Genomic DNA, 14262 nt, shown 5'->3' with positions numbered 1-14262 from the left:
TCTATGGGAGCGGTGAGCTCCCATTGACTTCTATGAGGAGCCAGCTTGGTAGTGGCCGGACCAGAGTCCTCCAGCCACCACCTTGCGGGGCTCTGTTCTCGATATATGTGCAGGTCCTATAAGACAATGGGGAATATCCTAGCCCCTTCAAGTGAGATGTGAACCTATTGTGTGTACAATCAGTCAATACACACATACACCTGATTGAAATAAGGTGTCATCGAAAGGGGGGCGTGGCCGGATGCAGGGCTAGGAGGACGCTCAAAAAATCCAGGTCCGCTCATTTGCCGAGGAGACCTTCTCCCTTATCAAAGCTTCCTGGCCTAGTTGCTATCCCGTCTGCCCCTCATTGTACGGTGGGGAGTTTCCCCCACTCCCCATCGTGACAGTATGTCCCACTAGGTGGCCCTCAAGGACTGGGCAGATAAAACACCCAGGAAACAAGCAAAACTCCAGCACCAACAAAAGGCTGGAGTACAACTGACTCCAGCCTGGAAGCCACAGGTGATAAAACCCAAGTGGCCACACCCAGCCAGGAAGTTAACCCCACCAGCACCAGACAAGGGAGGAACCAGGAGAAGGGGAGCAAAGCCCATACATGCTGCGACAACGCGTTGCCCATGGCAACAAGCACATACGGCAAATGTGTCACGGCGCACAACAAAAGACAGTGACACTGAGTTTAGGGGGATTCTTGAAAGTATAAAATTATGACACTTTGCAGGATTTCCTAACTGATTTTTTTGTAGCGCTCATCCCTTCAGCAGAACAAATAGATTTGCTTATAGACAGAGCGCATCGCATACCTAAACCTAAAAGTGCGCCAAAGACAGCCCCTAGAGACGTCATCGCAAGACTTTTTTTCATTTTAAAGGAGAATATCACAAGAGCCGTTACAACAGCGCAAGATCTCCCGAAGAGCTTCCAAAACGTCTTGGTGTTTACAGATCTATCCGCTTCCACCTTAAGGCTGCGTTCACACGGGCGAGATTTCCGCGCGGGTGCAATGCGGTAGGTGAACTCATTGCACCCGCACTGAATCTGGACCCATTCATTTCAATGGGGCTGTTCAGATGAGCGATGATTTTCACGCATCACTTATGCGTTGCGTGAAAATCGCAGCATGCTCTATATTCTGAGTTTTTCACGCAACGCAGGCCCCATAGAAGTGAATGGGGTTGTGTGAAAATCGCATGCAGCCGCAAGCAAGTGCTGATGCGGTGCGATTTTCACGCACGGTTGCTAGGTGACAGTCTATACACTGTATTTTCCCTTATAACATGGTTATAAGGGAAAATAATAGCATTCTGAATACAGAATGCTTAGTAGGTGATCAATTGAGGGTTAAAAAATAAAAAAAATTAACTCACCTTCTCCTCTTGTTCGCGTAGTTCTCCCGGTCTTTAGTTCTTTAAAAAGATGAACTATGGGCTAAAGGACCTTTGGTGACGTCAGATCACATGCTCCAATCACATGGTACATCACCGCGTGAAGAAGTTCGGGTCTGGGTACCACAGTCGGTTTTTTATCACGCGCGTGCAAAACACATTGCACACACGCGATAAAAACTGAACATCGGAACGCAATCGCAGTCAAAACTGACTGCAATTGCATTCCTACTCGCGCGGGTTTGCCGCAACACACCGGGACGCATCCGGAACTAATCCGGACACGCTCGTGTGAACCCAGCCTAAACAGACGGAGTTTTCTACTGCCACCAAAGTCTTGAGGGACAATAACATTGCCTACAAGTGGGGATATACAGTCAAATTGATCGTCTCCAAAAATGGCATAACCCACGCCCCTGACATCGCTGAGTGAAGCAAAAATGGTCGTTGGTAATTCTGGATGAAGACACAAGCTCAGATGTATTGTGCTGCATTGAAACAGGGATCAGACCCTGTAATGTTGAAGAGGGACAAAAATAAAAAATAAGTGTTTTTAACAATAAAAAAATTTAAAAGTTTCAATAAAAAAAAAAAAAAAAAAAATTGTAAATAGAAAAAACAACAAATACAAAAAGACAGACATATTAGGTATCACCGCGTGTGTAACAACCTGCTCTATAAAAATATCACGATACACCCCATCTGGTCAACACTGTAAAAAAAAATGTATGCAAGCGCTCAAAAAGTCATACGCACCCCAAAATCGTACCAAACAGTCATCTCATCCCACAAAAAAATGAGACCCTACCTAAGACAATCGCCCAAAAAATAAAAAAGCTATGGCTCTCAGAATATGGTGACACTAAAACAATTTTTTTTTGTTTCAAAAATGCTGTTGTTTAAAACTTAAAAAAAACAAAAAAAGTAGACCTATCAGGTATTGCCTCATCCATAACAACCTGCTCTATAAAAATACCACATGCACTAACCCCTCAGATGAACACCGTAAAAAAAAAAAAAAAAAAAAGAGCGGCAAAAAAGCCATCACAAAAAGTATAATACCAAGTAATCAAAAAAAGTCATATGCACCCTAAAATAATGCCAATCAAACCATCATCTCATACAAAAAAAAATGAGCCCCTACATAAAACAGTCGCCCCCCCTCCCCCAAAAAAGCAACAACCTATGGCTTTCAGAATATGGAGACACTAAACAATATTTTTTTTCAAAAACGATTATGTAAAACTGAAACAATCAATATTTGGTATTGTCGCGTCCGTAACAACCTGCTCTGTAAAAATACTACACTGCTCAAAAAAATAAAGGGAACACTTAAACAACACAATGTAACTCCAAGTCAATCACACTTCTGTGAAATCAAACTGTCAACTTAGGAAGCAACACTGAGTGACAATCAATTTCACATGCTGTTGTGCAAATGGGATAGACAACAGGTGGAAATTATAGGCAATTAGCAAGACACCCCCAATAAAGGAGTGGTTCTGCAGGTGGTGACTACAGACCACTTCTCAGTTCCTATGCTTCCTGGCTGATGTTTTGGTCACTTTTGAATGCTGGCGGTGCTTTCACTCTAGTGGTAGCATGAGACGGAGTCTACAACCCACACAAGTGGCTCAGGTAGTGCAGCTTATCCAGGATGGCACATCAATGCGAGCTGTGGCAAGAAGGTTTGCTGTGTCTGTCAGCATAGTGTCCAGAGCATGGAGGCGCTACCAGGAGACAGGCCAGTACATCAGGAGACGTGGAGGAGGCCGTAGGAGGGCAACAACCCAGCAGCAGGACCGCTACCTCCGCCTTTGTGCAAGGAGGAACAGGAGGAGCACTGCCAGAGCCCTGCAAAATGACCTCCAGCAGGCCACAAATGTGCATGTGTCTGCTCAAACGGTCAGAAACAGACTCCATGAGGGTGGTATGAGGGCCCGACGTCCACAGGTGGGGGTTGTGCTTACAGCCCAACACCGTGCAGGACGTTTGGCATTTGCCAGAAAACACCATGATTGGCAAATTCGCCACTGGCGCCCTGTGCTCTTCACAGATGAAAGCAGGTTCACACTGAGCACATGTGACAGACGTGAGAGTCTGGAGACGCTGTGGAGAACGTTATGCTGCCTGCAACATCCTCCAGCATGACCGGTTTGGTAATGGTGTGGGGTGGCATTTCTTTGGAGGGCCGCACAGCCCTCCATGTGCTCGCCAGAGGTAGCCTGACTGCCATTAGGTACCGAGATGAGATCCTCAGACCCCTTGTGAGACCATATGCTGGTGCGGTTGGCCCTGGGTTCCTCCTAATGCAAGACAATGCTAGACCTCATGTGGCTGGAGTGTGTCAGCAGTTCCTGCAAGACGAAGGCATTGATGCTATGGACTGGCCCGCCCGTTCCCCAGACCTGAATCCAATCGAGCACATCTGGGACATCATGTCTCGCTCTATCCACCAACGTCACGTTGCACCACAGACTGTACAGGAGTTGGCAGATGCTTTAGTGCAGGTCTGGGAGGAGATCCCTCAGGAGACCGTCCGCCACCTCATCAGGAGCATGCACAGGCGTTGTAGGGAGGTCATACAGGCACGTGGAGGACACACACACTACTGAGCCTCATTTTGACTTGTTTTAAGGACATTACATCAAAGTTGGATCAGCCTGTAGTGTGTTTTTCCACTTTAATTTTGAGTGTGACTCCAAATCCAGACCTCCATGGGTTGAAAAATTTGATTTCCATTTTAAAATTTGTGTGATTTTGCACATTCAACTATGTAAAGAACAAAGTATTTCAGAAGAATATTTAAATTAACTCAGATCTAGGATGTGTTATTTTTGTGTTCCCTTTATTTTTTTGAGCAGTGTATATACCCTGATACATCTAATACATGATTCATGTATGGTGGAACTGTAGAGAGTCAAGCTCCTTGGTTAGCCATCGATAACCTACTGACCCAGGTTTGTGGAGTTACTGTACAATCAGTACTACAAGCTCTTCCATTCCTTTCCATACGAGATCAGAACGGTGAGCACTCAGGTAATAATCGCTGTCCGATTAAAATTAGCTAGCTACTAGAAAGAAAATAAATAAATAATCAAATCCTCCTCCATTCGCTGAAATCATAGGTATGATTAATGAGAAGGGCTCATCGGAGAAACTAATAGCATCTTCCATGAACAAAATACCCCCAGTTCATTAAGGCCTCATGCACACGACCATTTTTCGGGTCCGCATCCAAGCCGCAGTTTTTGCGGCTCAGGTGCGGACCCATTTACTTCAATGGGGCTGCAAAAGATGCGGACAGCACTCCGTGTGCTGTCTGCATCCGTTGCTCCGTTCCGTGGCCCCGCAAAAAAATAAAATAGAACATGTCCTATTCTTGTCCGTTTGGCGGACAAGAATAGGCATTTCTACAATGGACCGCCCGTTCCGCAAATTGCGGAAGGCACACAGGCAGCTTCCATTTTTTGCGGACCGCAAAAAACGGAATGGTCGTGTGCATGAGGCCTAAGAAATGGAATGTATGGCTTAATTTCTCCTTGAATAAAATCTCTCTACAATACGGAGATGTGTCTATAAGAATGTCTATTTGTAAGAGCCAAACTCAGGCTTATGTCACCTACTTAATGTTTCCTTCTTTTATCATTATCTTATATACCTTGGGATTATATTTTAGTCTCATATGAATAGGTTGTCTATTGACAAGGTTTATATTGTCAGGTGTTCTGTATAGGGTTTAATGACAGACAATGCAACTCTGTTTAAACATAAGACAACTTTATTGATTTATCAAAATTATTTTACAATGTTAAAAAAAGAAATAAGGTGTCATCGTCTGATACATTCCCTACAGCCTAAGCCCACGCTGCCATTGGAGGCTCCATTAGATTTGGTGGCAAGAACAGCCCAAATGTATCACAACTCTGTAAAAAACCATGTTGGAAGCGCCCGTTGTCCATACAACTGCGCTGCTGTCCAGGAAGGGGTTAAGCAGATGCCTGAATATTTACCTTCTAATATTTGCACAGGTCTGCTCATTCTTCCACGTCAGTCCCCACAATATTACATTTGGTCAGCAGTTCCAGTATGTGTGAAGTCAGTAAATAGAACCAGCTTACAGTCCATATAGACTCCCATGAAGAACATGTGCAGAACCAAAAAACCACAATATAAACTGTAAGGAAAGGACATCTTACACCACTGCTTCTGCTACAGTCCATAATCTAAGGGAGCAATGCTACAACTTTGATTTTCCAGACCTCAAGGGGCCTTAAAGGGGTTGTCCACCTTTTCTACACACCCCCCCTTCCCGTACTACAGTTTACTTACCTGATCCCCGCTGCTGGGTTCCTGCTCCATCGATGCCCCGTGGGCTTTGCAGGTCACGGCCAGGTCATCCCACAAACATCAAAGTCACGTGACTGCCAATGACTGCTTGCAGGGGTGACTGTCACCCATGCATCATGTCATTGGGTCACGTGACCTGACGCATGGGTTACACGTCGAGGCAGGACAGCGATTGAGTCAGAACTCAGCGGTGGGGATCAGGTAAGTATTATCACTTACTATTATCACTCACAGCACATTCACGCACTGGAATTGAAAGAAAGCAGCAACTTACGATACTTCTCATCTGCTTGTCTCCGCTGCTGAAGGTGACGGCCAGCATCGAGGCGCATTCCTCCGCATAGAAAGGCATTTTACCAGCTTCATTCACAGCACCTTCAAAATGAATGTATCCATATACTGATTAATGTCAAAGACCCTTACTGTGACAACCAATGCACGGGGCTGGCGGAGGAGCCGCAGTGACCATTCTGCACTCTAAGAACCTGATTTATCAGACCTACACTCCAGAATTCTGGCGTCAAAGTCTCGAAAATAGGGCTTTTGCAACTTTTTTAAATCACTTGCGCAAAATTCAAACAATTGTGCAAAATTTAGCGACTTTGTGCTTGCTTGTGCAAACTTTTGTGACTTTTTGCATTTTTGGGTGGAAAAGTGGGTGTGGTTAGCCATGTGAATGAGTTGCATTCCATATTTATCACTAAGGCCCCTTTCACACGGGCGAGAATTCTGTGCGGGTGCAATGCGTGAGGAACGCATTGCACCCGCACTGAATCCGAACCCATTCACTCCAATGGGGCTGTTCACATGAGCGGTGATTTTCACACATCGCTTGTGCGTTGCGTGAAAATCACAGCATGCTTTATATTGTGCGTTTTTCACGCAACGAAGGCCCCATAGAAGTGAATGGGGCTACGTGAAAATCGCAAGCATCCCCAAGTCAAAAGGTCCTTTTCCTCCCAGGTCCTCAAGGAAGAAGAAAGAAGAGGATGAGGTGAGTTTAATTTTTTTTTCTTTTTTTTTTTTTTTTTTAACCCCTCCATCCCTAATTTACTAAGCATTCTCTATTAAGAATGCTATTAGTTTTCCTTATAACCATGTTGTAAGGGAAAATAATAAAATCTACACAACACCTAACCCAAACCCGAACTTCTGTGAAGTCCAGGTTCGGGTACCAAACATGCCGATTTTTCACGCGCGTGCAAAACGCTTTAAAACGATTTGCACTCGCGCAGAAAAATCACACATTTTCCCACAACGCCCGTGTGAAAGAGGCCCAAGACAATTTATCAAGTAACATGAGACATATTATAAATGTGGCATAAAGTACAGGAACGCAGACTCAAGCAAAACGGACCTGATAAACATGATAAATTCCCCATCTACAGCAACGAACAGTGGGGGGGGGGGGTAAAATCAGCAAAGAAATACGAGCATGCAGCAGATTTTCTAATGCTCATTAAGGCCTCTCACACACGAACGTGCCGTGTTTTGCGGTCCACTGCAGGGATGCTGCCCTGTGCTTCCTGCAATTTACGGAACGGAACAGACGGCCCATTATAGAAATGCCTAATGCCGCAAATTGGACAAGAATAGGACATGATCTATAATTTTTGCGGGGCCATGGAACAGAGCAACGGATGCGGACAGCACACGGAGTGCTGTCTGCATCTTTTGCGGCCCCATTGAAGTGAATGGGTCCGCACCCGAGCCACGGCTCGGATGCGGAACCAAACCACGGTCGTATGCAAAGGGCCTAAGTTAGAGAAAAACTGCTGATTTTCACCACAGATTTTACCCTTTGTAAGGCCTCGTTCACATTTCTGTGTCCGCTTGACATCCGTGAAAAACAAAAAAATAAATCAGTCCGTGTCTCATCGATGAAGATGTCAGAGAAGGATCCGTGTTTGGTCCATGTGTCCGTTTTTTGCCCTCCGTGTTCCACGGACAATGCTCAGCTGAAAATTTATTTCAAAAGCATCTGCTATCAGTCAGAAACCTAACAAGTACCAAACACGGATGTGACGTCTGATTTAATAAGCGTTTGGTCCACATCATGGACCATAGTAGTGCACGTCTCCGCAATTGTTTTCACTGACCACAACCAGTAAAAATAAATAATAAATACTGATCTGTGTACATTTTAAAATCAATCGGTACATGTGCTGTCCGTAGAAAATGCAGATAGCACACATCAGTGAAAAACGGAAATGTGAACGAGGCCCGATGCAAAATCCACTGGAACTTTCCAGAAGACTGCAGCTTTAATTTTGGACTAAAAGTGCCCTTACCTACGGTGACGGTGTAGATTGAGTTGGCATATCCATCGTAGTTACAGTTATCATTGTACTGTCCTCCATTCCCACTGGCAACCACAAAAATACTCCCAAATCCTTTCCGTCCAGCAATCACTCCATGCTGAAGAGCGGCCTAAGGGGCAAGTAAAACATCTCATCAGGACGCGAGAGACAGCAGTACAGGAGGAGGAGACCGAGAGACAGCAGTACAGGAGGAGGAGACCGAGAGACAGCAGTACAGGAGGAGGAGACCGAGAGACAGCAGTACAGGAGGAGGAGACCGAGAGACAGCAGTACAGGAGGAGGAGACCGAGAGACAGCAGTACAGGAGGAGGAGACCGAGAGACAGCAGTACAGGAGGAGGAGACCGAGAGACAGCAGTACAGGAGGAGGAGACCGAGAGACAGCAGTACAGGAGGAGGAGACCGAGAGACAGCAGTACAGGAGGAGGAGACCGAGAGACAGCAGTACAGGAGGAGGAGACCGAGAGACAGCAGTACAGGAGGAGGAGACCGAGAGACAGCAGTACAGGAGGAGGAGACCGAGAGACAGCAGTACAGGAGGAGGAGACCGAGAGACAGCAGTACAGGAGGAGGAGACCGAGAGACAGCAGTACAGGAGGAGGAGACCGAGAGACAGCAGTACAGGAGGAGGAGACCGAGAGACAGCAGTACAGGAGGAGGAGACCGAGAGACAGCAGTACAGGAGGAGGAGACCGAGAGACAGCAGTACAGGAGGAGGAGACCGAGAGACAGCAGTACAGGAGGAGGAGACCGAGAGACAGCAGTACAGGAGGAGGAGACCGAGAGACAGCAGTACAGGAGGAGGAGACCGAGAGACAGCAGTACAGGAGGAGGAGACCGAGAGACAGCAGTACAGGAGGAGGAGACCGAGAGACAGCAGTACAGGAGGAGGAGACCGAGAGACAGCAGTACAGGAGGAGGAGACCGAGAGACAGCAGTACAGGAGGAGGAGACCGAGAGACAGCAGTACAGGAGGAGGAGACCGAGAGACAGCAGTACAGGAGGAGGAGACCGAGAGACAGCAGTACAGGAGGAGGAGACCGAGAGACAGCAGTACAGGAGGAGGAGACCGAGAGACAGCAGTACAGGAGGAGGAGACCGAGAGACAGCAGTACAGGAGGAGGAGACCGAGAGACAGCAGTACAGGAGGAGGAGACCGAGAGACAGCAGTACAGGAGGAGGAGACCGAGACACAGCAGTACAGGAGGAGACTGAAAGGTCTGCCGCTTTCTCAAGTTTACAACCATAATGGAAAGCCTCCATCAGCAATGTAAGGTTACTCCCTCAAGGACCCTAGTCCTTGTCCCTCCATGAGCATAAGACTACATGATGACACGTTATGAAGACCACTATAGCACACTGCATGTAATGACTGCGACTGCAACAAAATGGCTGCAGAAAATCCAAATCAAGCTCTTCGGTTGCAGGTCGCAAGTCAGATTAATAGACGTCAATGTAAGCTGCGTGCTACAGCAACCCACTGGTGACAGGCCTGAGCACTTCTTTCAGTGTCTAATGGGTGTTGCAAACCGTAAATCACACATGACTTGCAGCCTAAAACGTGTAACTTTAACCCCTTCAGGACTGGAAAATTTTCAGTCGTTGCATTTAATTAATTTTTTTTATTTTACAGCCAGTTTCATAAGCACAAATCTGCTGACAGGTGCCCTTCATTCTCTGGGTCAGTACAATTACAAAGATACAGCATTTGTATACTTTTTCTTGCAGTTTAATAATAATAAAAAAATAAATAAAATAAAAATAATAAATTTATTATTTTTTAAATCGCTATATTCTGCCTCCCATAACTTTTTTATATTTGTGTCTATGGAGCTGTGTGAGGGCTGACTTTCAGTGATCCCATTGTGGGGTGTATATGACTTTTTGATCACTTTTTATAAAAAAAATTCCGTTACTCTGTTTGTCGTATGTGATAAATATTTTATATTTTAATAGTATGGATATTTTATTTTTTATTTGTGGGGAAAGGGGGGTGATTTGAACTTTAAAATAAAAAATAAATAAAAAAAAACCTTCACCAGACAGCCTCTGCTGTGTAAAACAGCAGAAACCCGTCTATGGCGCCTGCTGCGCACATGAGACCGCACTTCCGCAAGAGTTTTAGATCAGTTACTTGCTAAAACGTTTTAATCTGCCAATCTACCTCCCTCATGACTGCTTCTCTGATCAATTTCAGTTTTTTGGGGGGGTTTTTTGTTTGTTTTTTCAGCAACCATGCTCCCCCAGCCCGAAACTCCCATCCATTTCTGAATTATCTCGACCAGTAGTTTTGGTGCCTTATATTCAAGTTCGCCATGTATAGCCAGGAGGCAGTCCCCGCCACTCAGTGCTAAGTGGGGCGTGATCTTACAAAGTAAGGCCTAATGCACACGGCCGGGTCGGCAATCCACGGCTGCAGGCCGTGTGCACCCCGCATCACGGATGCAGACCCATTCACTTGAATTGGTCCACAATTCCGAAGATGCGGAACCGAGTCACGGAACGGAACACCGGGAGCACTACTGAGTTAGCACAGGTCCTGTCTGTTAGAAGCCACCTTGACTTCCCAATAAAGAACAGCTGGGTAATAAAACCTACATGACTATACCATACTGTAAATATAATGCGGTTACATCATCACAACAGAATACAGACAGGGAATACAAGTAACTATTCATAAACTACCGTATATATGTATATATCACAATACAACACAAAATGCTATTGTGGCATCATCATAATAGAGCACAGCCTAATAATCAACAGAACACACACAAAGATCAGGAAAACCACAATGATGACATCATCACAATAAAAGAATGTCCAGGAATAAATACTAAACATATGATATCACTAGGGATGACCGAATTGACTTCGGATGAAACATTCGAATTCGATTTGCATAAAACTTTGTTAGAATACTGTACGGAGTGAGTTCTCTGTACAGTATTGGCTCCAATGAGTCGAAGTTATTACTTAGCGAAGTCTCGCGAGTAGTTAAGTAGTGGATCCCCCAAATGCCACACTCTTAAAAATTAGGGATATTATCATCTCAACATTGATAGAATATTGCTAGGATATGCCACAAATGTCAGATAGGTGCGAGTCACAGCTCCTAACTCCAAAACAGCCCCCCCCCCCAAGGGAACAAGGGAGAGCTGCCACAAAACTAAAGCCACTTCACCATTCACCGTTATGGGACTGCTGGAAATAGTCATTTTCCGGACTGCCACATTTGCGCGGTTTGCTCTCCTGGCACACTGGGGGCTGTATTAAAGGGGTTGGACGTGAGCTCCCCTTCATTCATTTACCATGCATGTGTGGAGCATCAGAGCATTTCTAGCTCTGATGCTACCCCTTGCCCTGTGTTGCACAGCGCCGGACAAAGGCTGTTTGTCTACCGCCAGTGATGTACCGGGCTTCTTATGGGTATGCTAGGCTTCTGTCTAGACATGAACCCCGTGACATCACCGGCACTAATGGGCAGTACTGCCTTAGCCTGTAAAAACAGCCTAGAACCGCGCTAAAGACCGCCCATTCATGCCAGTGACATCACCGGGCTCACTGCTAGGCGGAAGCCTCCACCTAGCATACCTATGAGAAGCCCGGTACCCCACCGGTAGTAAAGAAATGCTCCGATGCTCTACTCAGACATGGTAAATGAGTGAAAATGGGCTTGTGGCTCTGAACCCGGACAACCCCTTCAACTTATTTGATTATAGGAGATATTGCATTGTTGCGTGCGGCCAGTTACTAGTTATTATACTAATGTGGCCAGGCCATTATATACTGTAACTATAGCTATTGGTTATGTATGGTTAGTACCTTTCCCAGCTGATGAGGTCCATCCACAGTCTTCCCATCATCATCAGGACCCCAACTATAAAAGAAGAACACAATCAGAACTCATTTCTGAAGAGACGCACTTTATCCTTTTTCTTACACATGGGCCTAATCGGACAGCCCTCTATTTAAAGGGGTTTTCCGGTTTTAGGTTATAACGTATACCTATTGTGTAAATGAAAAGTTCTACAACCTTCTCATGTACGTCATGTTTGCAGTCAGTGAATGAGAGCACCCATGCTCACATTCAGAGCCAGCTAACCTGTACATAGCTAATCCCGAGAAGTGGATGTAACGGTATAAAGTCTGGACAATGATCTAGGAGCAAAAAACATCAGCAGCTTCACAAATCTCTGCGGTAGACTGCTGCAGATGCATCAGTGTAAAGTTAAAGGGGTTGACAATGAATGTGCGGAGTCCTCTCCATGCACCGCTGTAGGACTTCTGAAAACAGCGGAGCCAGCGGTCGGAGGCTTCACAGTAGTGAATGGAGAAGGCTGCACATGCACATCATCCTCTCCATTCACAAAGGTGCCCTGTTCTTGAGAGGTGGAACCCGCACCATATCTTCTCGATATGCCATCAATGTGCAGCTGTAAAACCCCTTTAAGGCTGATTAGCTCACAGATCGCTGCCTAGACTAGGGACAATAATAAAGATTTCTCACTTGAGAGCAGGAATAGCTATGTACAGGTTTACTGCCTCTGAATGTTCTCATTCACTGACAGCAAGCTTATAGAAAATGGCGATAAACAGCCCTCACGTCCCTAAATACCAATATGGGAGGCCTAAAGGAGGAAGTTTTGCTGATAAGGCAAGATGTGCGGCAGTTTAAAGAAAGAGTGGGAGAGTTGGAGGGTCGCGTTAGCGACATGGAGGACCAGCTACCGCCTGTTAAAAGGGACTTGCAACGAGTTATACATAACGTATCCCTACTCATATCCAAATCTGACGATATGGAAAACCGTCTAAGACGGAATAATGTGCGGTTAATTGGAATACCGGAGCGTACTGAGGGCTCAGACCCTGTCTCATTTATGGAAAAGTGGCTGGTGGACATAATTGGGAAAGAAAAGTTATCCCCACTCTTTGCAATAGAACGTGCACATCGAGTGCCATTTCGCCCGCCGCCTCCGGGGGCGCCTCCAAGACCTCTCCTGATTAAAGTCCTACATTATAGAGACCGGGATGCCATACTTAAAGCAGCCAGGGATATCCCTGATATTCAAATTGGCGATAGCCGAGTTCTAATGTTCCCGGACTTTTCTGCAGAAATACAGAAGAGGAGAGCGAAATTTTTGGCAGTAAAGAAGAGATTGAGATCATTGCAGTGGCCTTATTCCATGTTGTATCCGGCAAAGCTTCGGGTGGTGGCGAATGGATCCACACATATGTTTGAGGATCCGCTAGAGGCAAGCCAGTGGCTGGACACTCATGAAAATGATCGGCGTGACAACAATACCTGATGAGATGGTGATATCTGCAATGGAACTGTTTTTGTTTTTTCTTGTGTCCTTTATTTGACACACAGTAATGCTAGAAATAGTATTGAGTTATCTAATGCTTTTCTAAAAAGGAAGGTTTTATATGTTGGTTTTTCACTGGTTTGGTTCTACACTGTATGGGTTAATATGTGGTCGGGGGGGAAGTTGGGTGAGCCAACACACTGGCGCATCCAGGGTGTAGCGCTGGTATAAGCTAAGCACTTATTTTTTTTCATCTGTGCCTTTAGTGTTAACCCATGACGGTTAGGTTCACTTTCAATGTCTATGGTGTACCCCTGTTTATTGGGTTCATGACTGACAGAATGTTTAGGGTAGTTTGGGGACAGTTGGGAGGGGGGAGGGTTAAGGTAGGATATATTTTCAGTATTACTACTAGGGGCAGGTTTGCTTGGGGTTGTCGGCACCACACTCTGCATTTGCTTATGAGATACCATGATGTCTTCCGTTAATATTTGTGCATGGAATGTGAGAGGAATGTCTTTGGCATCTAAACGTTCAGCTATTTTCCATGCTATAAAAGATATACAGCCAGCTATTGTATGTTTATCTGAGACCCACTTGACTGCCGATAAGACACACCTAGCACATAAAGCATGGGTGGGGTGTGAATTTCACTCTACATACTCCACACATGCTAGAGGGGTTAGCATTTTGGTGCATAAAGCTATTCCGTTTAATGCTCAGGAATCGTACGTTGATGATGATGGAAGATTTATATGCATAGACTGCTGTATTTTTCAGTTTAGGATTATCTTAGTGGCGGTGTATGTTCCCCCTCCATATTCGGCTGAAATTATGAAGATGGTTATTACCTTTACTTCTAAATTTCCGTTAGTTCCTACATTAATTGTAGGTG

General features: G+C 45.4%; 1 protein-coding gene across 1 annotated transcript in view; it reads right to left on the bottom strand.

Moving 5' to 3' along the window:
- The window catches only part of PCSK7 (proprotein convertase subtilisin/kexin type 7), a 57025-nt gene that overhangs the window by 29759 nt on the left and 13004 nt on the right, over positions 1–14262 (bottom strand). The window contains exons 6-8 of the mRNA XM_040425869.1: positions 11884–11938; positions 8030–8168; positions 6013–6113 (exon numbers count right to left, since the gene is read on the bottom strand). Coding sequence (XP_040281803.1) covers positions 6013–6113; positions 8030–8168; positions 11884–11938 — 295 coding nt within the window. The remainder of the gene's footprint in view (positions 1–6012; positions 6114–8029; positions 8169–11883; positions 11939–14262) is intronic.

This window comes from Bufo bufo, chromosome 1, assembly GCF_905171765.1.
Source record: "Bufo bufo chromosome 1, aBufBuf1.1, whole genome shotgun sequence".
Classification (NCBI taxonomy): domain Eukaryota; kingdom Metazoa; phylum Chordata; class Amphibia; order Anura; family Bufonidae; genus Bufo; species Bufo bufo.
This window is presented reverse-complemented; position numbering and strand designations above follow the sequence as displayed.